The sequence below is a fragment of the Hypomesus transpacificus genome, chromosome 8 (assembly GCF_021917145.1).
Source record: "Hypomesus transpacificus isolate Combined female chromosome 8, fHypTra1, whole genome shotgun sequence".
NCBI lineage: Eukaryota > Metazoa > Chordata > Actinopteri > Osmeriformes > Osmeridae > Hypomesus > Hypomesus transpacificus.
Window position 1 is genome coordinate 2,509,877 of NC_061067.1, and position 24,798 is coordinate 2,534,674.

Sequence of the window (24,798 nt, forward strand, 5' to 3'; positions counted from 1 at the left end):
CAGTGTAAACCCCCCCCTCCACACACACAGAAATGTACACATTTTCACTCAAACAGAATCTCCAGATACTGTATGCACATATTGACACCCACAAAACATGCACAATTTATAATTGATACCAGGAGATCATTCTGCCCCCCTCCCCCCCTCCCCTGCCCCTGCCCCTGCCCCCCCCCCCCCCCCCAGAGAGGCACGATGCCCTGTACGTGGTGGGGGCTCTGGAGGAGGCCATGGAGCTGAGAGGGATGAGGTACCACCCCATAGACATCGAGACCTCCGTCATCCGCACCCACAAGAGCATCATAGAGTGGTAAGAAACACACACACTCACACTGCACACCTCACACACACACCTCACACATGCACACCTCACGCACACACTCATACCGCACGCACACACTCGCACTTGTCACACACCCTTAGTTTGTCCATATGTCCAGTTTGTCCATTGAATGATAACACAACACTGGACTACCTGGAAGTAGTTGATTCAGCTGCCTGTGTGTGTGTGTCTTAGCGCTGTGTTCCCCTGGACCAACCTCCTGGTGGTCGTCGTGGAGCTCGAGGGTTCCGAGCAGGAAGCGCTGGATCTGGTTCCCATGGTGACGAAGGCTGTGCTTGAGGAGCATTATCTCATCGTGGGGGTTGTCGTGGTGACGGACATCGGGGTGATCCCCATCAACTCCCGCGGGGAGAAGCAACGCATGCACCTGCGAGACGGCTTCCTCCAGGACCAGCTAGATCCCATCTACGTGGCCTACAACATGTAGCCTGTGTGTGTGTGTGTGTGTGTGTGTGTGAGAGAGAGAGAGAGAGAGAGTGTGTGTGAGAGAGAGAGTGTGGTTGCGTGAGGGGCGTGTGTGAGCATGCGTGTGGATGCCTACATGCGTGTATATCGTTGTTGTTGTTCATTTCAAATCGAGATGTACTGTATTTTTGAATCTGCATATGGTGTGGTCCCAGTTATCCGTGTCTTTAGAGTTGTGATGTGGTGGAGGTATGGCTGTTTTTGCACCCCCGAAAATTCCTGAGCAGGGCAAGAGGAGTCACTGTACAAAGCCTTAGGGAACACTGTGTACCGAGGAACAGAACAAGTTACTACACTTTGTTGTTTTCATTAGAGGATGAGGGACAGGGAATATATCCGTCATCAAGTTTTCCTGGTAAAATAGAGCAACTAAGATTAAAAGATTATGTTATGTATAACCTGAATAGAACAGGGGCACCCAGATTATTGTACAAAACTATAAATATTGTATATAAACATAATAATCTATATGAAGAGAAATCTGAATCTCACAGAGGAGTCGCTCTGGCCACCGGTCTCTCTACCCACCCCCCTGCGCGGGTGTGTGTGTGTGTGCCAGTCTGTGTGTGTGCCAGTCTGTGTGTTTGTGTCTGTGTACAGCATGAGTTTGCTTGAGTGAAGGGATGGTTGAACAAGCTGGAACCCTGACGGTAGTCCAGACACAGTCCCGGCATCCACACCCGCTTAGTCAACAAGCGTAAACTTGTCTTCTCAGCCGAGGAGAAGACGCCGGAGAGGAGAAGGGGATTGAGAGATGTTTACGCTGAAGCTCGGACCGGTGTTTCATCTTGGTGGAGGGGGGGGAGGGGGGGGGGAGAAGGAATCATAGAGCCTTGGAAGTTGTTTACATGAAGCTCATATCAGCGATGATCACAAATAGGTTTGATTTGTTTTTTGTAAACTTTTTTTTTCTACCTTTTTGTTTACGTATTGTTTACCTCTAAGCATCTCTTGAGCTTTAATTGCAGATTTAAAGAAAGTTTCGTTTCAGAGATGAGTATTGCCATAACTCTATTTACGGCGTGTGTTGATTTGCTTTTTATATTTGAGCTCATGGTTGTACAGTGGAGAGTTTGTCCCAGACAGAGTGTGTAGAGAGAGGGAGACAGCTGTTCGCTCTGCTTTCGTTCCAGTGAGAAAAAACCTTCTGATGTGATCCAGAAACCGTTTCTAGGAGTGACCTGTCTGTGTGCATGTGTGGTCCTGAGAGACACATTGCATTATGTGTGCGTGCGCATGTGTGTGTGTGCGCGCGTGTGTGTGTGCAAGAGCAGGAGAATGTGAAGTGGTGTGTGTGTGTGTGTGTGTGTAAGTGTAAATTGTTTGTAAATAGTGTTGATTTTGTACGGTACAAGTGTGTGTGACTTGTTTTGTACACATGATAAAAAGATGAAATGACACTTTTATAAGAGCCTGCCATTGGCTCACCGTCACACTATACAGTGCAATAAAGTGCTTTGATTGGCTAAAGAGGAGCATGGTGGGTTTTTTTATTGGTTGTGACGGTCACTTCCACGTCTGCGTCAGGTTCCCACATCCAGCCTGTGAGGAGAAGGAATAGACATGTCTGGTCATCTCTTTGGTTGCTTTGTGAACCTTTTCATTGAGTTAATCCAAGGTCAACTGCCCAAAGAATGTGTCCCTCTAGAGGCAGAACCAAGGAAGTGAAAGCTAATTACAAAATCGTTACTCTCAAAACACGTCAACGGCAGCAGGGAAGCTGCGTGTTGTGTTTATTTATAGTTCTCTCCCTCCAACATGGCATATCTGTCTGCATCTCAAACACAGACACTCTAAAGTCACTCATTTATTCAAACGCTACAGTAACCTCACACAGTTGGAAGCTTAGACAAACACACACACACACTCGGGACTGAGGAGGTCTTGGTTGTCGTGGTTTTCAGTCCAAATAAGGCTGAAGTTCTCACCATTCCTTCTTAGCTTCCTCTGTCAGGGGGAGAGAGAGAGGAGGGAGTTGGAGAGAGAGAGAGCGACAGAGGGATGGTATAAGAGAGGGACGGAGAGAGAGGGAGACGGGGAGAGTAAGAGAAAGAGAGAAAAGGAGGGGGGAAAAAGCGTGAAATAATGAGATTGTCGGATCAGATCTCGTTTGAATAAATCAATCCATTTGAAAGGTCCCACATCTGTCTTCTCTCCCCTCTCTCTCCACGTCCCCATCCCTCGCTTTCATCTTCTGGTTCTCTCCATCCCCCCTGTTCTTCATATCTACATCTATCTATATCTTCGATAGCTCATCTCACATTGATGGCTCTGCCAGGCTCACTGCCCCCGGCTGCCTGTCTGAGGCAGGAGCCAGTGAACCTGACCTGAGACCTGAGAGACGGGACGTGTCTGCTCCTAACCCCAGCTCCTTCTGCCCCCCCCCCTTCCCCTTCCCGCTCCTCTCCTCCTGCTCTCGTCCAGTCTGACCTCACCTAAAATCCCCCTCTCTCTCTCTCTCTCTCTCTCTCTCTCTCTCTCTCTCTCTCTCTCTCTCTCTCTCTCTCTCTCTCTCTGTTCTCCGCCTCTCTCTCTCCCTGTTCTCCGCCTCTCTCTCTCTCTCCCTGTTCTCCGTCTCTCTCCCTCTCTCTCTCTCCCCCCCCCCTCTCTCTCTCTCTCTGTCTCTCCTTCTCTCTCTCTCTGGCTCTTGGTCTCTCTCCCTCCTTTCTGTCTCCGCGTCTCTCTCGCTGTCTCTCGCCCTCCCTCTGGCTCTCCTCTCTTCCATCACTCTCTCTGTCTTCCAGAGCCGTGTCACTGTGGCTGAGGAATAAAAGCATTGCATCAACTTTATTTATCTTTTGCATTCGTGGACGACTGGATGATCTGCGAGGCTGTCGGAACACAGATGGTTTGAGTCGGATCTGGAATGTTCTCTTTCTCTCTCATCCCACTGTTTCCCCCTCATCCTTCGCATCACTCCTCTCTGGTCACTCTTTGATTATGTTCCGCCGTGATACCCCTTCACATCGTGGTGAGCCGCTGCTAATCCCATCCTGCTGGATCGCACACACACCTGGGCTCACACGCACATCGCACGAATACGCACTACGCACACACACTCACCGCGCACACACATACGCTGAAGACACTCACATGCACGCACACATTATGCTCACACACACATCACGCAGGTATACACATACTATGTGTACACAATCACCGTGCACACACATATACCATAGACACTCACACACATGCACACACACGCTCACGGGAAAACATTAAGGCACTGCTGAGAGCACATACGCCTATTATTTTACATTAGATTTTACATTAACAGTTGGTGTTTCAAAAACTCAATCAAGTTTGCATTGATTACAGGTAGAAGACAAAAGCCTACGGTAAATAAGTCTGGACTGAAAGCTTTCAGACCGTTCTATGATGGTCGTGTCCGCTAGAGGCCACTGTTGTTCTTTAAGATGCACTTGAGATGCTCTGGGAAGTAATTAATTATGTAGCTCTCAGGCCAACTTATAATGATTTCTTTCTGCCTGTGTCTATCTGTCTTTATTGATTTCTCTTTCTCTACCTCTCTCTCTTTCTCTCTCGGACACGCAAGCACTCTTCCACTCACCTCAACAGACAAAGGCACACAAGTGCGCATAATTTCCGTCTTTTCTGGTCTGAGTTTATTAAAATGGACCTCAGTATGGGACACGGGAGCGCGCAGACGGCTGAAGAAAAGGGCTGTCGGGAGCGCGTCTTACCGTAAAGTTATCGGGTGTGCCACTACTGCTGTCAAACCAACCGATGCTTCTCTGCGTCCTCTCAGACGACCTGAAATGAATGCAATGTCCCCATCCTTCCACATGATAAGGATTGTGCAATTTACTGTTTTAGTCAAATAGGTTGGGGTCCATCTGCGCGCACTCACCTGGCAGGACCTTTCATGAGTTCGAGTAGGTCGGAACTGGAGAGGTCCTCGCGCGCCGGCCATGACGCACTGGATCAGTGTTTTCCTCGCGCTCGGAATCCTGGAACGGGTGAGTGGTTTTCCTCGAGCGCACCGCCATTGACATGTAAAAACAGTAGATGGTGTTTTAAAATATACTGTGAAGGCTATGGTATGTCTAAGTCAAATGGTAAATCGATTCAAATCAACATGGTCCAAAATACCATTGAACAAATTCCTGCTCTGCAGGTTTATGACCTAAAGAGCCAAGTACCTTTCCCCCAAACGTCCCCAGCTTTTTGGGTTTTGATAATTAGACAACAAGTTTGATCAGAGTCTCTGCCAGTCAATGCACAGATGTAGAAGATGCAGCTGCGTGCTTGAGCACCATATGAGGTTGTTCTTTGAAAGGAGCCCTTTTGTTGAGATGGTTGTAGATTATGCGTGCGAACATAATTCTTGGCAGATTCTGGATATGAATGGATCTGATTGTAGCTCTAATTTATAGTCCATATCTAATCTATTGAGCAGGCAACCTCATATCTCAAATAGAGTAATCTATGTAGTGATACTTTTGAGAGACATCTAAATTCGCATCTCTGTTTTCTACGGTATGAACTGTTGGGCAGTATTTTTGGAAGCCTCTCGCCTCTTTGAATTTCTGAGAAAGTAATTCAGACCCACCCTATATATATATTAGCATAATGTCACTTTGGCAAGAAATGGGTCAGGTGTGAATGTGCCTGAGTGTGAATGTGTGTGTGAGTGTGTGTGAATGTGTGTGTGTGGGTGTGTGTGACTTTCAGGTGTTTTGCTGGAGGGCTTCTGTGCTCTCTAGTTCAGGTCCCTGCTGTGACAGAAGTAGAACTGGTGATCACGAGAAATCAACCACCTCTGGACACACACGTCTACCCACTCACGAACACACACACACACGCACGCATGCATACATACGCACACCTATGGACACACACATACACACAGATGCATGCAGACATTCTCATGCACACCTATTGACACACACACACACACACTTAATTTCATTTCTGTGTATTTGTCTCAGCCACAATTTTCTCTCTGTCTTCCTCTTTATCTCTCTCTCTCTTCCTCTGTCTATCTGTCTGGCTGTCTTTCTGTCTGTCTCTCTCCATCTATCTGTCTGTCTTTCCCTCTCTCTTACTTTCTCGCTCGCTACCTCCCTCCCTGTCTCTGTCGCTCTCTGCCTCTCTGTCTGCACCATGACAGCGATGCTCTTTAGAGATATTGGGAACATTCCATCTGAATCTAGCCATATGAAGCAGCCCCTCCAGAGAGGTTGTGTCTGGGGTGGAGAGGATGAGGAGAGAGGAGGGAAGGGTAGGAGGAGAGAGAAGGAGAAAGGAAGGAAGGGGATGGGAGAGGAAGAGGAGGTGAGAGGGGGGAAGGGGATGGGAGAGAGAGAGGGAGAGAAAGAGGAGGGAGAGAGAGAGGAGAAGAGAGAGTGATAGAGGACGTTGGAAAGGAGAGAAGAAGAGAGGAAGAGATTTGGAGAAAGGAGATGAGAGTGGAGGTAGAGAGAGGAGAAGAGGAGAGAGATGGAATACGTCTGAATGTTGTGGGGTTGAGGGTTACAGGAGGTAACTTGATGCCATCTGGGTGTCTGGATTAGCAGCACAGAAATAGCCATGTCTGGTTAATCCAGGACATTTTGCTGCAATTTTGTATTCCTCGTCTATTACATTTAGTTATTTAGCAGACGCCCTTAACCAGAGCGACTTACAGTAAGTACAGGGACATTCCCCACGAGGCAAGTAGGGTGAAGTGCCTTGCCCAAGGACACAACATGATTTTGTCAAACCAATTTGTCAAATCAGACACTCTTTTGGCAAAACTATGAACACATTCTCATTCACTCAACACATTTTGCACTGTGCTGCAAAATGGTAAACACAGGCGGCAAACAGTAAACACAACTACAACACAGTTGTCATCTGTAAAACACAATGACTCGAAATTTTTCACACTTGTTTCTAATGGTGGTTTGGGACAATGGCATCAAATGTTCATCAACTAGCATTTTTTGCTGTAAATGTTTGCCTTCCAGCATACAGCCCTTTTCTCAACCCAATTGAAGAGTTTTTCTCTGCGTGGTGGTGGAAGGTCTATGACCAAAACTCATATACCAGGGTACATCTCCTACAGGCAATGGAATTGGCTGGGTTTTTACCCTGTTTTTCTTTGTTCTTTGTTGACAGTACTAAGTTGTGATGGTTACTGTAATATTTTCAAATCAAATGTACAGTATTTTTATAGCCCTGTTTACAAGCAATGTCACAGAGGGCTTCATATATGCCCATAGAACTGCCCCTCAGCCAACCTCAACCCTCAAGGAAGACAGGGAAAAACTCAAAGAAAAACTCACTAGAGGAGAAAAAAATTGAAGAAACCTTGGTAGGAGCAATTCAGAGAGGGATCCCCTCCTCCAGAGACGGTTGGTGAAAGAGAGGTGCAGAACACAGGCTAAACATAGTCATACATCAGGAAAGTGTCAACGGGTGTTGAAACACCAAAATCCAGTGTGTCAAAATCCAAAATCAATTTTCTTCATTGCTATGTAAACACATTTACTGTGTATACTTAAACAAAGTTGTCTTTACATGTAACTACATGGCCTGGATGCTGTGTTCTTCATTTGTTTCTGTTGTGCCTAATGATTGCTCCATAGTTTTCATATTGATTTGCTGTGTTTCTGGAGGCATTGTTTATTTTGAGCACAGGTTAATATAAGATTATCCTTTATTTGTCCCGCAGTGGGGAAATTGCAGTTTGCAACAGCAGCAGGGTACGGAACAGCGCTTAGAGTACTAAAATTGCGCTTACTAGTACTAGAATTAAATATAGAAAATACGAAATATAAAATATACGAGATACAAGATACAGGGAGTCATATAAAATAGCAGATACAAATCTAAGGGTATAAAAAAGTTAAATAATATAGTAACATATAAAGTAAGTGAGAGTTCAAGTGTGAGTTAAGTTAAGTTAGGTGGCTGCTGCTATGAATGAGACATACAGCCATGTTATTGCACGTGAGAAAAAATGTTGCACGTAATATTATTGCACGTAATTGCATAAATAAATATTGCACATAGAAATGGTTATGGACATGGTTCAGTAGCAGTGTCAGCAGTGATCGTTGAACAATCTGACGGCAGCAATCTGGTACAAGGTTTTTGGGGCAAGTGTTTGATTTTTTCCAGAAGAGTCAGAGGTTTTGGAAATTGAGTTAGAATATTTGGTTTGTGTTTACAGTTTTGAGCAAATGGTTGACTGTTTAAAGAAATGTGTTTTAGCAATCGTGAAAAACTGTGATGGACAAGCGCACTCATGTATCATGTGTGTGTGTCTATTTGTGTGTGTGTGTGTATGTGTGGGGTCCAGGTTGCAGTCTGAATGTGTTGCTGAGTGTATTTTGTTCATTTGATCTTAGAGGGATTTTGTTCTGGTGTTTGTTTGTTGGTCAACCAACAGCGTCTAAAAATTGAATATTAGGTTTCCTTGTCTTTCACTAAGAGTATGCGGGTTTGTTTGGTCTGTGAGATAAAGAGGATGCAATGGGTGATTAGTTCCCAGTGAAGAGGTGACATGTGATTGGTTGTTTGAAAGAAACTGACATCTTATTTGACACATCATTCTAAGAGGAATTGTCCTGGAGATCTGTGTGTGTGTCTGTGTGTGTGTGCGTGTTTGTGTGAGTCCATTTTTATGATAAACACAGACAGTTTTGAACTGTTGCCGAGAGGCAGTTACTCCTAATATAAACAGACCTCCCAGACATTCTTGCACACACACACACACACACACACACACACACACACACACACACACACACACACACACACACACACACACACACACACACACAAGCACTCCTAATAATGCAAGCACAGCAGCACAGAGTCACGTAGTGCAGGCCATTATCTGTGGGTGAATAAACCTCAGGAACCCTGGCTTGTTTGTTAGGCTGTTGCCACTGGTCACCTTGTGGCATTGTTTACAGATCCTTCAACCGTTTGCACACACAGAGAGATCTGTCTGGGAGAAGAAGACAACATCCATGTCTTTCTCAGACCTCCCTTCGTTCTGGTCAGAAAGTAAAACGGCAGGCCTATCGCCCTGTGTGGCACCAAGCAGAATATCTAACGGTCTTTGGACTGTAGCCTGTTGAGCTGAAGCCCATTGTTACCGAACCCATTAGCTTCCCCCTTCCTACTTCCTGTTTGTCCAGGCCAATGGGAGACATCCCACGTGCCACTTCTACTCTGAGGTGAAGGGGGCGGAGCTGGAGTGTCAGGATCAGCTGGGGCGACACACCCTCGAGACTGCAGGTACACACACACACACTCACACACACGAAAACACACATGCAAACAAACATGCATATACAGACACATAGGCACACTCACACACACACACACACATATACAGCCATGAAACTGTGAGTACTTTCCCATGATGTGTCTCTTGAGTGTGTATACTGTACGTGTGTGTGAGTGTGTATACTGTACGTGTGTGTGAGTCTCCAGGCTGCCAGGGGGAGTGGAGCAGCATACTGTGCTGGGAGTCTGCTCCAGTAGGAGAGGTGGTCACCCTCTTCTGTCCTGCAGCGGTGGTTCATCTGTTTGGACTGAACGGTAAAACCCCCTCCATTTGTCTCTCCCTCCTTCCCCCCTAACCCTCCCATCTCTCTCTCTCCCTCCCTTCCAGCCCTCCCATTCCCCTCGCTCCCTCTCATCCTTCTTTCCTCCTCCTCATAATATCTCTGCACCCGCTATCCATCTGTCCTCATTTCGCTGTGCCCAAGCTTATTTCCTCCATGGCCATATCCCCTCCCCCTATCTCTCTCTCCTCCTTCCCTCCGTCCTTGCCCTCGATCCCTCTCAACTCCCTCCTTCTTTCCAACCCCCCTCCCTCCCTCTCTCCACAGCCCTCTGCTGTGCTCACGGTTGCAGTGTTAATGAGCCAAATGATCTATCAGCAGCTGGGTACATCTGGAGCAGCTACCGTTACAAATGATCCCTCTGAATGAGCATCTGTTCTTACATGGCCCCTCTCTCAGACCTGATCCAGCACTAGGAAGGCCTCATCTGGGATAGATCATGTTTGGGTTAGTGAATGGGAGGGTTAGTGAATGGGAGGGTTAGGGTTAGTGAATGGGAGGGTTAGGGTTAGTGAATGGGAGGGTTAGGGTTAGTGAATGGGAGGGTTAGTGAATGGGTTAGGGTTAGGGTTAGTGAATGGGAGGGTTAGCGAATGGGAGGGTTAGTGAATGGGAGGGTTAGGGTTAGTGAATGGGAGGGTTAGTGAATGGGAGGGTTAGTGAATGGGAGGGTTAGGGTTAGTGAATGGGAGGGTTAGTGAATGGGTTAGGGTTAGGGTTAGTGAATGGGAGGGTTAGTGAATGGGTTAGGGTTAGGGTTAGTGAATGGGAGGGTTAGCGAATGGGAGGGTTAGTGAATGGGAGGGTTAGGGTTAGTGAATGGGAGGGTTAGTGAATGGGAGGGTTAGGGTTAATGAATGGGAGGGTTAGTGAATGGGAGGGTTAGGGTTAGTGAATGGGAGGGTTAGTGAATGGGAGAGTTAGGGCTAGTGAATGGGAGGGTTAGGGTTAGTGAATGGGAGGGTTAGGAAATGGAATGTTGGTCTGTGTCCCACTCTCGCAGTAGTGAAACTGAAACTGTGTCTCTCTATCTCCCTCCCTCCCTCCCTCCCTCTTTCTCTCTCTCTCCTCTCTCTCTCTCGCTCTCTCTCTCTCTCTCTCTCTCTCTCTCTCTCCCTCCCTCGCTTCCCTCCCTCTTTCTCTCTCTCTCTCTCTTCTCTCTCTCTCTCTCTCTCTCTCTCTCTCTCTCTCATCTCTATCTCTCTCTCTCTCTCTCTCTCTCTCTCTCTCTCTCCCTCCCTCCCTCCCTTCCCTTCCTCTCCCTCCCTCCCTCCCTCCCTCAGGGACCCTCAGTAGGAACTGTACGGAGGCCGGCTGGTCGGGCATCTACCCCAGCATGACCACAGTCTGCATGTCCAACGATTCCAAACCAGACAAGGTGTGTGTGTGGAGAGAGATAGATAAAGAGAGAGTGAGAGCGAGAGGAGGAAGGGAGAGAGAGGGAAGGAGATAGAGGGAGAGAGAGAGAGAGAGAGAGAGAGAGAGAGAGAGAGAGAGAGAGAGAGAGAGAGAGAGAGAGAGAGAGGAAGGGAGGAGAGAGGGAGGGAGAGAGAGATAGGGAGAGGGCATCACCTGTGCACCCCCCTCCTTTGTCTTTGTGTGTGTGCGTGTGTGGTTGCATGTGTGTGTGCATAAGTGTGTGGTTGCATTTGCCCACCTGTTTGTGGTTGTGCGTGCCTTTGTGTGTGTGCCACTGTGTGTGTGTGTATGTGTGTGGTGTGACCTCGTGTGCGTGTGTGTGTGTGCCGAAGGGGCAGAGTGTTGTTTTCCCTGACAGCTCCATGACCACTGGAGAGAGAGCGAAATGACCCCCCATGTGACCCAGAACAAACACACACACTCTCTGAGCACTCCAGAGAACAGCCCTTGACGCTCCATGTGAGCCACACTCTAACAACTAGATTTACTAAAGAACGTCAAGTCAAGGGATTATTGCACAGCTGTGTTTTGAAAAGGTTTGGGGTTAAAAAGACAAGAGCATTTAAATTGATGTCTGTTTTCAAGTGAATCCAAGGTTTCCTTTTATTTGTGACAAAAACACAGAAAAAGATAAACCAAGACCACTGCCGTGTTTTGTATACAGTATGTACTGTATATATAGATTGTAAATGCTTGATATAAGTAGATAGTAACTTATTTAGCTTCTATTTGAAATCAAAAAAGGCTGGGTTGGGTTTTTTGCAGTATAATCCAAAAAGGGCACAAGCATCAGCGTCAAATATATTCCAAAATGTCACAGTTCTACAGCTCATGATGTTGATTTCATCTAACATCCTGAACGAAACAAACTGTTACACTGTGGTGTGAGAACCTGCCTCCCTTACCACCTTCCTCGTCTCAGACTCTGTCACCCTTGGAACATGTCCTGTGTGTTTGGTGTGTGTTTGTGTGTGTGTGTGTGTGTGTGTGCGTGTGTGTGGTTGGCTTGAACTTAGTGGGCAAGCGAACTGAGAGACAGAGAGAGAGAGAGAGAGAGAGAGAGAGAGAGAGAGAGAGAGAGAGAGAGAGAGAGAGAGGAGAGAGAGAGAGAGAGAGAGAGAGAGAGAGAGAGAGAGAGAGAATGTGTGAACTTCCTGTTCTCCCTCGAGGGTTCGTTTGGTGATGCCTGAGATGAAGTCATTCAGAGAGCTTCCTGGGATCTGCCAGGTTATTGCTCAGATGTCAGACAGCATTCCTGAGCTCTTGGTTTATACTGAGCGTTAAACAGCCATATAACAACTGGATTTAAAGAATATCCGGGGGGAAAAAAATGTCATGTTTGTTCTGACAGGACGGATGCGACTGACTCGTTCCCAAACTATGAATCTGTTTCTCCTCTCCGCTGGGCTCTCTGGGTTTTGATATCACCAGGTGCTTTCTCTCTGTCGCTCTTGCTCTCGTTTTCATGTTTATCTCTCTCTTTCCTCCTAACTCTCTATTCTTCATGCCATCTCTCTCTCTCTCTCTCTCTCTCTCTCTCTCTCTCTCTCTCTCTCTCTCGCTCGCTCTCTCTCTCTCTCTCTCTCTCTCTCTCTCTCTCTCTCTCTCTCTCTCTCTCTCTCTCTCTCTCTCGTTTCTCACACTCCACTCTGTTCTTGCTATCTTGCTTCACTCACTCTCTTTCCTGTTTATCCCCCTCCCTCCCTTTCTCTCTCACTCTCTCCCTCTCTTTTCTCCCTCTCCCTCATCTCCACCCTTCTCTCTTTCCCTTTTTACCACTTTTTCTCCCTTTCTCTCTCTCTGTCTCTCTCTCTCTCTCTCTCTCTCTCTGTCTCTCTCTCTCTCTCTCTCTCTCTCTCACTCTCTCTCTGCTCCCTCCTGTGTGGTTCCCGTCAGCCTCCTGCCCTGTAGTTTGAGACTGTCCAGGATCTCCCAGGTGTGTTCCCAGCCTGCAGGCCCGGTCTAAAGACCAGGCTGTCCATCTGTCCTACCTCCCTTAGCCCCGGTCTAAAGACAAGGCTGTCCTCCTTACATCCTTCTCTCCCTGGACTAATGGTGTGGATCTGTACCAAACACGCCCTCATACCAACAATCCAGTCTGCCTACTTCATCACTCAGGACTTGAGAAAGGAGACTGAGGTTGTTCCAGGAGCCTCCCCCTTCCTGGTTTGAAGCCCAGGTTGAGAGTTCAGAGGTCGTTGTTGTGACTCCCTAATTGGGGTCAGTGTTATCTTTGGAGATGAAACAGGCAGAGCAATTTGAAGTCTGACTGTCTGTGTGTGTGTGCTTGTGTGTGTGTGTGTGCTTGTGTGTGTGTGTGTGTGTGTGTGTGTGTGTGTGTGTGTGTGTGTGTGTGTGTGTGTGTGTGTGTGTGCAGTCCAGATGGCGTCTCAGGCATGGAGAATGCTGTTTATAGATGGTGAGAGTGTGTGTCAGGGGAGAATGATGAACACCAGATTGAGACATGTATGGCAAAAAAATAGCTCAACTGTCAAAACAGACTGCATTTATAGGTCAGACGTTATTTCTAAACATTCCAATTTATGACATTTCTGTGGGGAAGGAAAACAAATGGGGTTTTTACCAAGTATCCAGCCCAAACTCAAACTGTATTTTTCACATTCCAAACTTGTTTAGAGACAAGCACTGATCTTTAAAGTGGTGTTTGAGTAATTGTGCAGTCTGCTTTGGCAATCGCTTTGGCAATCTCTGTTTCTGGCCATCGCACCAAACACACAATAATAGGTTGACCGGATTAGATGAAACGTCAATACAAAACGTGTGTATGTGTGTGTGTGTGTGCAGCTGGTGTTCTACATGGTGGTGAAGACTCTGTATACCCTGGGTCACAGTCTCTCCCTCATCGCTCTCATCACCAGCACCACCATCCTCTGTGTCTTCAGGTAACACACACACACACACGCCACCATTTCGAAAAAACATGCGTTTGTGTTGCTATATATGAAGATGTTGTGCCAGTTATTACAGTTTGTGAAATGTCCTTCAGACGGGATACTGGCTCACTGCCTCTCTTATGTTGGTTCTTTCCTGGCCACTGAAGAGGCCTATTGTTCCACATTTATTCACACATCCCATCATGTTCTGTGTTTATGTCTTGACAATATTTATATACAATTTCATCCTCGACCTTTGTCTTGGCACACACATGTATTTATTTGCGTGTGTGTGCGTGTTTAGGAGACTCCACTGCACCAGGAACTACATCCACCTCAATCTGTTTGGGTCGTTCATCTTGAGAGCCGTGGCTGTGCTGATAAAAGATGCCATCCTCTTCTCTCCCAGCGAGCACACAGACTGCAGCCTGCAGCCGTCGCTGGTGAGAGCACGCGCACACGCGCACACATCCGCTCGCACAGACGCACATTGGCTCGCGCGCACACACACACACATCGCACGCACATCTGCTCACACACACCGTCCTCACTCACTCACACACTCACACACACTCACACTCGACATCCGCCCACACGGTCTGAGAGCAGACGAGTTGTTCTCTGTGTTGTAGGTGGGCTGCAAGATCAGTGTGGTGTTTTTTAACTACTTTGTCATGGCCAACTTCTTCTGGCTGCTGGTGGAGGGGCTGTACCTTCACACCCTGCTCCTGGTCATCTCCCGCAACACCCCCCTCACTGGCTACATGCTCATAGGCTGGGGTAGGTTGTGCACACATAGAGCCACACAAATGCACACAGACATCCACACACATGCATAGACACACACGGGCACATCATACCAATGACACCACACCGGTAGTGTGTCTCCAACTCGGCTGATTACTGTGAGGCATGTCGACACAGCTCCCTTTCAAATGCTTTCATGTGGCTGGTCTCAGGTCCATGTCGAACACACACACACATACACACACATTCCAGTCTGTTAGTAATCTGTCATCTGTCGTTTGTGAGTGCCCTGTGAATAGATTGTGTGTTTTCTCTCTGTCTCCTTCTCTGTCACATGTTTGACTTCACCCACCAGCGTAGAACAAACTAGCCCGCATCATTTATTTTCTTTGATTACCTGTTCTCCATGCTGTTTAGTCCCTACTGTGTGTGTGCAATGTGCATGGGTGTGTGCGTGTGTATGTGTGTATATGTGTGTGTGTGTGTGTGTCTGTGTTTGTGCATGTTTCCACTCTTATGTGACTCCTATGTCTAATTTCATCGACAACACCTCATTAAAACTCCCCTTGAGTCCAGACTCTAAACAGAACCCACATAAATGCCCCTCTCTCTCTCTCTCTCTCTCTCTCTCTCTCTCTCTCTCTCTCTCTCTCTCTCTCTCTCTCTCTTTCCCTCTCCATCTCTGTTTCTTCATCTATATCTCTCTGTGTGTGTGTCTCTCTCTGTCGCTCTCTCCCACAACCAGGGTTGCCATTAGTTTTTGTGGCAGTGTGGATAATCTGTAGGGTGTATCTGGAGGATACTGGGTGAGTGTGGCCGTCAGCACTGACATCATCAAACCGAGACAGAGCTATACACCTCTGTCAAGCCAGCTTTTCTGAACTCAATCTTTGTGGTTTCGGACAGGTGCTGGGAGAGAAATGAATCCCTCATTCCCAATAGACTCCTTAACTGGCCGATCATGGCTTCTGTCATAGTGAGTATAATCCAAAGGTCTCTCCTTACAGTGAGTCGTACCCAAACCAAAATGGCTCCTGTTTTTGGTGGGTGTCATTGGAGCCAAAATGGCAACCAGAGAAGTGCTGTTTGATTGCTGTTTTACTCTGGTTTCTCCTTGTCCACCAGCTGAACTTCTTCCTGTTCATCAGTGTGATCCGTATCCTCATTCAGAAACTCAACAGCTCAGATGTGGGAGGAAACAACCAACCACAATCACAATACAGGTGTCCCCTCTACAGCCAATCACAATAAAGGTGTCCCATCTACACCCAGTCACAATACAGGTGTCCCCTCTATAGCCAATCACAATACAGGTGTCCCATCTACACCCAATCACAATACAGGTGTCCACTCTAGAGCCAATCACAATACAGGTGTCCCCTCTAAAGCCAAACACAATACAGGTGTCCCCTCTACAGCCAATCACAGTCAATGCCAAATAAACAACCAATCACAATACATGGGCCCAGTCTACCACCAATCCCAACACAGGTGTCCCCTCTACAATTTATCACAGCTCTACATTATAATATTGGCACACAGCATTTATAAGGCTACTTCTGATTCTTCCCTGTATGTGTGTGTGTCTGGTGTGTGTGTGTGTGTTCCAGGCGCCTGGTGAAGTCAACCCTGTTGTTGATTCCCCTGTTTGGGGTGAACTATGTGGTGTTTGTGTATCTGGTGGAGGTGGACGATGCCAGCATGGAGGATTATAAGATCCTGTTTGACCTGGGGCCTGGCTCCTTCCTGGTGGATATGACATCAGACCCTCACTCATTCACACACTCACTCACTCTATCTCTTTGTCTCCCTCACTCACACATACACACTTCTTACAGGGTCTTGTGTGTGTTTTTCAGGGTTTTGTGGTAGCTATTCTTTACTGCTTCCTCAACACTGAGGTGAGTGAGAAGTCTCATCCATTCTGGAATCTTCTTCCAGTGGTTTCTGGTGAAACTTAGCTGAAAGTACTGCTACCCCCCCCGCACGTGTGTGTGTGTGAGGCAGGTCCAAGGGGAGCTGAGGAGGACGTGGAGGAGTGTGTCTCTAAAGCGCTACGTGGGGAGGGAGTACCGGCTACACACCCCTTCTACCACCCTCAACGGGACCGACGGCCCCGCTCACTTCCCCCGCAACGCCAGAGCCCAATCCATCCTGCAGACGGAGACCACCATGCTGTGATTGGACGCTCGGCGATCGGGGACGTCACATGGCGTATCCCGACACCAGGAACTGCTGCGTTCATGAGCGACGGTGCTTCCTGAGGAGTCTGGCGATATCGCGGGTCGAGCTTCTTCTTCGTTTAATCCGGTGACCCATGTGACTACAGGAAGAGACCCAGTCTTCATGTCTGAGACGGCGGGATTTCCGAGGACGTTTTGGCCTCATTTCAAATGGGCTGTCGTGTCATGTGGGTTAAACAAGACTGGACTTCTAGCCTTCCATACACCCAGCGTACACATTTACATTTAGTCATTTAGCAGACGCTCTTATCCAGAGCGACTTACAGTAAGTACAGGGACATTCCCCCCGAGGCAAGTAGGGTGAAGTGTCTTGCCCAAGGACACAACGTCATTTGGCAACCTTCCGCTTACCTAACCGCTCAGCCACCTGACTCCCAGTGCCTGGACCGCCATGTCACATGGTCATGGACCAGGTGCCATGATCACACACGTTTAGATCCCGTGCTGTTGCCATGTTCTGTGTCGTGTTCTGTGGTCCATGCTGTTCGTTTTGGGGTTGGGTAGAGGTAGGGGTAGGGGTAGGGGTTGGTGGGAGTGGGAGTGGGTGCGTGGATGCGTGGGTGCGTGGGTGCGTGGGTGCGTGGGTGCGTGGGTGCGTGGGTGCGTGGGTGCGTGGGTGCGTGGGTGTGGGTGGTCTTTGTTGTATCAGTTGGAGTAAGATTGCCAATAAAACATTTGCAGAAGTGGAACCACTGAGGCATAATCCAGCACTAAATTTGATATCTGACAGCCCCCACCCCACCAAACTCACACACACACACACTCACACTCACAAACACACACAGACTTGAACACGCACGCACAAGTGGACCTGCAGCAGATAAGATACTCGTGGATCATCGAGACTCGGTGTTGAGGACAAAATGACATCACACACCTACTCTGTCAATCACACACTGTGAGACAAGAGCTGGAGGTATGCCAGTGGAAGAACAGAAATATAGAACTGAATTGGTTTGGTGTGTGTGTGTGTGTGTTCTTGTTGAACTGCACACCCATAACTTTGAATGCTTTACTCAGGGGTTATAAGGTGTTTTAGGGTTAGGGGATAGTGGGTAGTGGTTAGAGATGTCAATATTTGGAATGGAAGTGAATGGTCAAGCCCCAGTAGAATAGAAAAACAAACCTGTGTGTTTGTGGTCAGAAATAATCTCTCAAACGATGTAAGTAGAACAATACTAAGGTCCTTCGCTAATTCCGTGCTGGAAACAATAAGATTTATGCCCAACAAAAATCGATTGGTGTTCTAGGTATACACACACACACACCTACACACACAGCAGAAACACACCTGGTGTTCCTTTTGTTCTGCCTCAGTGACTCAGATGAAGTTATATCCCCCAACTTGCTATCTCAATTTACAAACCCTACACATACGCCCGTACATACACACACATACACGCAGATGGACAAACAAATTCAGACACACACAGACACACATACACACACACACACACAGGTGTGCACTAACTAACTCTTTTTTTAGAGTGTACCTTGTGGGACTCGGCCATCTGTTTATCACACCTCTCCAGCCCTGCTTGACCCTCACACACACACACACACACACACTCAACCTTCTCTGCCAAAACATGTTGCTCTGTTCACTTCCTTCCTGTCCTGTAAGTAGAAACTTTTGTCCAACCACAGGCTACAATGTTTGACCTATTTGAAAAGAACGCACACACAAACACACACAAACACACACACGTGCCTCTATGTACTTCATCCACCAGTGTGTATCTGGCCCGGCCCTCAGAGATAAGCAGACCTGTCTCTGCAGCTCTCTGTTCCTGACTTCTTTCACTCCTTCCTCGTCATCAGTTCTCCTCCACTCCTCCTTCACCTTCCACTCCACAATTAACCCCCAACTCAGCCTCCATCTGTTCTTCTCTCCTTCCTCCCTCTCTCCCGCCCTCCCTTCCTCCATCACTCCCTCCCTAACACGCCTCTCTCGCTCCCTGCCTCCCTACACCCTCCCTCCCTTTAAAAACCCAACAATTACCCCAATAGTATTCCCTCTCTCTTTCTTCTCGTTTCTCTTTCTCTCCCTCCCTCCCCCTCTCTTCCCTTGTCCCTCTTGTTCTCAGTCTCTCACACACCCTGAAGGTGTCATCACATCAGACCACGTGACCCCCTTCTCTTCCTCACACATCTTTCTCTTTCTTTCTCTCCCTTCTCTCACCCTCTTTTATTCCATGTTCTATCTCTCTCTCCATCTAGTTGGTCTTAGTTTGCTTTTAGAGTGTTGTGAATTATGCATCATCTGCAGCAGGACCCAAACTCACAAGTAGTCATATAAATAAAATACTGTGTAACCCACAACAGATCCACTGTTCTCTCTCCAACCATCTCACAACGAGTGTGTGGGTGTGTGTGCGTGTGTGTGCGTGTGTGTGGTGATGTGGAGGTGAGTACAACCTTCACCAGACATGCAGAAGGGACGTGTCACAGCAGGGTTCAGAGTCTGTGGAAATTACAGTTCCACTGCTGAGCACCACTGCCGCTCAGCGCCCCTCTCTCACTCTCTTTCTCTCTTACACACACACACACACACACACACACACACACACACACACACAGTCAAACACCGGCTGTCTGTTTGTGATGTATTTTGTGACAGTTGATGGCTCCATGGGTTTGTTCTGGGTTGATACGTCATGGGCCATTTCTTAGTTGATGTAAACAGTACTTTTTTTTTATTTCTAGCGGTGGTTCTGACAGTAAACACAAATCCAAAGAATCCAGGGCACGAATGTAAATACCAACCCTACAACACCACTCAAATACACTTCTACTTTATTTTACCTCCTGCATTCTCGAGTGTATGTGTAACACCAATAAAGCTTTCTTCTGTAACAACTTGTTACTTTCTACCTCAGTTTATGTCAGACTGTAGTTCCAACAGCACCCACCAGGAGGAGCTGAGTCGATCCACAACAGCTTGTTCACCGTTCCATGAACCAGAATAATCAAGGACATACTCACTGGAATCAGATGACGTAACTGTCTTTAATAACATTTGGAAGTTATTAAACATGTATTATAACATGACTGAACTATTTTAAAACTTGGCAAAGCTTCAAGATATATTGCATACTAGAAAAAATGATATTCAAAATGTTTATAAGATAGTACTTAAAGGTGGTGTAAAGCAAATTCCATGATTTGCTTCTCAGTACATTATAAACGTGTGAAATGAGTTGCTGAAAAGCTTGTGCAAAGCTCAAAAACTTAGTTGCACTGAAATGTGGAGTTAGACCGTCGAACAGTTTCCCACCAGCAAAACCCAACCCTCAGAACTTCAGCTCCTTCAGGCGACCCGCACCCCCCCCCCCCCCCCCCCCCCCCCCCCCCCCCCCCCTCCCGTCTCAAGCAGAGACGACTGCTGATTAACTCACGATTTTAAAGCCTAATTTAACATGCATCGAGAAGCTTAACAAAGAAAAAAAGCCTTATTTAACATACATCGAATGTGGATGGGTAGTCGACAACACATTCTTCTGTGGTGTGATGAACTTAACTTATTTTCAGTTTTTCTTTACAGCCACTTTTTATTAATATTACACCATATTTCAAGTTTGCGTAAGTGTGGCGTTCTCATGTGTGTGTGTATGGTGGCGCCTGGTGCGTTTGAGCATGCACGCATGTAAGCAGGTATTAACGATAGAGTAGATTACAGATTGAACAGTGTTAGATTTGAATACAATAGAACACAGTAGCATGTGTTGTTAGGATGTAAAGGATGGCTTGATGTTTCTTCAGAGGAGATCACAAGACGAATGAAGAACCCAGTCCTCTACCCCCTCAGCAAAGCATGGCCTGGGGAGACACACACTGGATGAAGAAACAATGTGTGTGTGTGTGTGTGCATGAGTATGAGTGTGTGTGTGTTTGTGTGAGTATGTGTGTGTGTGTGTGTGTCTGAGTGAGTAAGTGTAAGAGGGTGTGTGTCGGAGCATTGCGTGCACCAGAGAACAATAACTTCTCACCTTTCTTCTTATCCAAGGTTTCCATCATCTTCTTTACCCAGGGTGCCTTGGGGTCACTGCAGACAGGGCCCTCCTTAGTCTCGAAGCTGAAAGACACCAGATGACAGATAACATCATGTGGAAATTATCAGTGTGTGTATGTCTTTGGGGGGGGGGGGGGTGTTTATGTGTGTGTGTGTGTTTGGGGGGGAGTTCAGGGACTTACTAAACAGCTTCCAAGCAAGAGGGAGGATCAGCCTTTACTCTGTGGTATTCACCGACATTCTTGAGAGTACGATCGTTCAGACTCTTACAACAAAAGGTTGGCTTGAACTTAGTGGGCAAGCGAACTGAGAGAGAGAGAGAGAGAGAGAGAGAGAGAGAGAGAGAGAGAGAGAGAGAGAGAGAGAGAGAGAGAGAGAGAGAGAGAGATAGAAAGAAAGAAAGAAAGAAAGAAAGAAAGAAAGAAAGAAAAAAAGAAAGAAAGAAAGAAAAAAGAAAGAAAGAAAAAAAGAAAGAAAGAGACACACCAAAAGTGACACATTCACTTGCACACGCTTCTTTCAAGAGTTGAATAATAAATAGTCAAGTCATTTCACTGTCCTGAGCTTCAGAAGGTGAGAATTCAAACAGGAAGTTAAACAAAAGGTGTGAAGTTAACTTCTCATGCTGGTGTTTAGAATGCAGCTCTGCATTTGCATCATACGTAATGCAAGCATATAATACCAAACTGGTTTTTACCGGGGGGGTTTTCCACTGTGAAAATGTTTCAATACTTTTAACAAGTGTCCTAAACTCTTCCTAAACACACCTACAACACACAATTGGCAAAACGGTTAATATAATGCTCAAATTCACACATTGTAAACGAAACTCAAACACTAATTTTCATCACACAAAAATACACTAAGCATACACCATGTCTACCAAAACACTATAGCACGTCATAATTTCTTCATGTTTTGGCTACTCGCAATGTTTTTGGGGCTATCTTGTTGTTGTTATTATCAGTGACCTATGCAATTTACAAATTGAGCTCTCTCTTGGAAATCGCTTTGGATAAAAGTGTCTGCTAAATGAATTAATGTAAATGTAAATACTAGCATCACATTTACATTTAGCAGACGCTCTTATCCAGAGCGACTTACAGTAAGTACAGGGACATTCCCCCCGAAGCAAGTAGGACCTTGCCCAAGGACACACCATCATGTGGCACAGCGGGGAATCGATCCGGCAACCTTCTGATTACTAGCCCGACTCCCTCACCGTTTAGCCATCTGACTCCCATCAGATGGAATTACAGAAACTGCATCATTTTATGTGTCAGCTCTCACAGTATATGGATCATGAATGGTGTTTTGCAATGCAGTTTCTGTTGAAGCCTCTCCACATTTTTGTTTTGTTGGGTTTAGTAAATGCATGCATTTAGTTTCTGTTGCTGCAGAAATTCAAAACAAGAAATGAATGACCCATCTCATAGTAGCTTTATAGAATGTACTGTTACTGTATTGAAAAAAGAAGACATAATTGCCGCAGTAAAGGCTTCATTTGCAACAGGACATTACTGCAAGAAATATGCAATATAGCTGCCATTTACAGTATTTCATCAGCAACCTAGCTCTGGCCCTTCTCAGGCATTACATATTCGTACTTTCTTCGTGTTGCGCTAAATTGTTGTTTTTCCACACAAGATCAGCCCAAAGCGGTCCTCTTTATATATACCAAATGGTCATGCGATTGAAAGAAACTCAACACCTGAGTGTTTCCTAGTTGGGAATCAGCTGTGATTTACAGTATTTGCATAACTTCAACCAGCTGTTTCTCAGTAGCATTGGAATAAAATACAGGGGATATATTTGTGTTTCAATTCAAAATATGAACAGCTGTTCACTTTGACTTTAGCCAAAAACTTAGGTTTGAACATGATGTTATCTGTTCTGACATACTGTGTGAAAGCATTGGTAAATTGGGCAGTACAAATCGATAGTTTTGGTCTTGGTTGAGCTTACATGTAAAAGAAGCTCAAACATTTTCAATTTGTGTTTACACTATGCATTTTGTGTCATAGCCAATTGTCATAGCGATTGTAAAATACTGTAAGTTGTGTCATTTTGAACAGATGATTATATTTTTAAATAACAAATGATCTAAGGTGTTTGTGTATTGTATCCAAGCAATGGAAAATCGTGTTAGCATAAAATAAATATGCATTTTGATCATCGGTTGTGAGTTTTGTGTCTAGAGTTTTAAAAAAAGAACATGAAGGTTCTGAAATTAGTGTCAAAGTGATTGTAAAAAACGGTAATAACTAAACTAACTCTAATTCTAAAACTGGTTGTTCCCATCCTTGATTGTGATTGGCTATATCGCATTCCATGCCGTTGTAAAATCCAGCATAACCTCACAGGTTGTCCTCATAACATTCTTTAACATTCCATATTACTGCGCATCGAATATTTCAAATTGAAAAACACGGCAGGTGTCCATCTGGCTGTTGCGTGGCAACGATTTATATAGGAACTATACTTTGTAGTAGCGGAAGAATGACGGTTTATTATTAAATTATTTTGTTTCTAATTGTTTTTATTGATAAAACCATATCAAATATTTGTAGCAACACTTTTAGAAAAGCAATAAGCCCCAAGTGGCCTCCGCTTCGCGTCGTGCCTAACAACTCCCCTTACCTGTTCTAAAATCAGATCAAATCAAATCAAATGTATTTGTATAGCCCTTTTTACACGCAAGCATGTCACAGAGGGCTTCTAAAATCAGCGTAAACCACGGCCTCTAGGGGCTTATTGCTTAAATAAACTTCTGTCATTTCAACTTTGAAGCTTCCTTTAGAATTGCCTCTTTGCCAATCACAATGTGTCGACCAAACTACTCAGAGATGAGATGTTTGTCACTTGTTTTAGAAAAACAAAAAACTAACTACAGTGTTGTCAGACTCTTACATGTAAAACTAAGAAGTATTACTACTAGAAGTACTCAAAGAGTACTAAGTATTAACTAGAAGGACACTCACACAGTACAAAAACAGTATATTAACTTGAGATAAACTCATGGAGGACTATAAAATAAAGTATTAGCGAACAGTACACTCAGGGAATACTATGACATTTAAAAGTATTAACTAGATGACTTACAGCAATCACACACAGCGATCAAGAGGACCAGAGAGAGAACCTTCAGGGTAGACATACTGACTGACAGACGTGTTGGGCAGACTGGTAGACAGGTACACAGACAGCCAGGGCAATGAGAAAACGTTCATGACCTGGGGTTATTTATAAGTGCGTGGGTTTCAAATGTTACAATAGCGATGTACACTCTTTGTGTGTGTGTGTGAGGGGGGGGTGTGATTCACACATCCAACACCATTTCCCCTCCCCATTCTATGTTTGCCAAACAACAACATGATGTGGATTGTGGTCAGCATCAATGTTTCAGTGGAACACACGTATGCAGGTTATGACTGTCAGCTCCATCAGAATGGATTCAAGTTTTTCTGCAGACACAGCATCTTTTAGTGTAAACCATCCTCCCGAAAACATTTAACCACTTTGCAGTAGAAAGACCATGTACCCTAGTCTATAGACACTATACCTTTTGACACATTTCTCCGGTACATTTACACTTCTTTGCAAATGTCTAAGCACAGCTCTCGTTTTGAGACACAATTGTCACTGGGTCATTTAGAAAACACTGCCTTTCAATCAGTAAACTCAAATCAGCGCAATTCAAGCACCCTTAACAACCAATTGTCAATACTAAAGTTAGTACTACTCACAATGTGTAAGTACCAACAACCAAAAATACTGTCAATCAGGAGATTGGAATGAATAAAAAGGGCAACAGGTAAGCTCACCTGTGCTTCAGAATCAAACATCAGAGGATGAGGCAGAGGAATGGTGAGAATGAGAGGGGGTGAACAAGCACAGCCTGTGATGTTGATGAAAATCTCTGGCCTGACCCTGGGGGGTGAAAGGATGCTGACCCAGAATGAGCTGTTACTGTATTGCAATTCAAGACGTGTGTCAGCAATCGAGAAAAACGGTAATGTTACGTAATCTTTTATTCGTAAACTGTTCAAACATAAAAAATTAAGTTCATATCATTGTTTTAATC

At 45.8% G+C, this 24,798-nt stretch overlaps 2 protein-coding genes and 1 long non-coding RNA gene across 4 annotated transcripts in view; 2 read left to right on the plus strand and 1 right to left on the minus strand.

Annotated features, from left to right (window-relative positions):
• LOC124470326 (disco-interacting protein 2 homolog C-like) overlaps nt 1-2,296 on the plus strand; it is a 6,659-nt gene extending 4,363 nt beyond the window's left edge. Inside the window, exons 3-4 of the mRNA XM_047024165.1 lie at nt 189-310; nt 518-2,296. Coding sequence (XP_046880121.1) covers nt 189-310; nt 518-770 — 375 coding nt within the window. The 3' untranslated portion in view covers nt 771-2,296. The remainder of the gene's footprint in view (nt 1-188; nt 311-517) is intronic.
• Nucleotides 2,297-3,997: 1,701 nt separating this feature from the next.
• Nucleotides 3,998-17,233, plus strand: LOC124470095 (vasoactive intestinal polypeptide receptor 2-like). Of its 2 annotated transcripts, XM_047023822.1 has the most exons (14): nt 3,998-4,529; nt 4,649-4,791; nt 8,968-9,067; nt 9,266-9,373; nt 10,683-10,777; nt 13,624-13,721; nt 14,017-14,155; nt 14,345-14,492; nt 15,205-15,265; nt 15,366-15,435; nt 15,585-15,682; nt 16,070-16,208; nt 16,319-16,360; nt 16,467-17,233. In XM_047023822.1, the coding sequence occupies exons 2-14, from the start codon at nt 4,744-4,746 to the stop codon at nt 16,638-16,640; spliced, it is 1,320 nt and encodes a 439-aa protein (XP_046879778.1). In that variant the 5' UTR covers nt 3,998-4,529; nt 4,649-4,743; the 3' UTR covers nt 16,641-17,233. The 2 variants fall into 2 exon arrangements, with proteins under 2 accessions (XP_046879778.1, XP_046879777.1); XM_047023821.1 differs by lacking the exon at nt 3,998-4,529 and having other exon boundaries at nt 4,530-4,791.
• Nucleotides 17,234-20,050: 2,817 nt separating this feature from the next.
• LOC124470096 lies at nt 20,051-23,933 on the minus strand. Its single transcript, XR_006956370.1, has 4 exons — nt 23,817-23,933; nt 20,897-21,020; nt 20,692-20,777; nt 20,051-20,521 (listed from the first exon to the last, which is right to left on the minus strand). It is a non-coding gene; the product is annotated as an uncharacterized LOC124470096 (long non-coding RNA).
• Between the last annotated feature and the right edge of the window lie 865 nt (nt 23,934-24,798).

Coding starts and splice junctions, on each gene's coding strand:
- LOC124470095 (XM_047023822.1), top strand. CDS start 4,744: ATGACGCACTGGATCAGTGTTTTCCTCGCGCTCGGAATCCTGGAACGG. Junction 13,722..14,016: donor ACCATCCTCTGTGTCTTCAG/GTAACACACACA, acceptor GTGCGTGTTTAG/GAGACTCCACTGCACCAGGA. Junction 15,436..15,584: donor CGATCATGGCTTCTGTCATA/GTGAGTATAATC, acceptor CTTGTCCACCAG/CTGAACTTCTTCCTGTTCAT.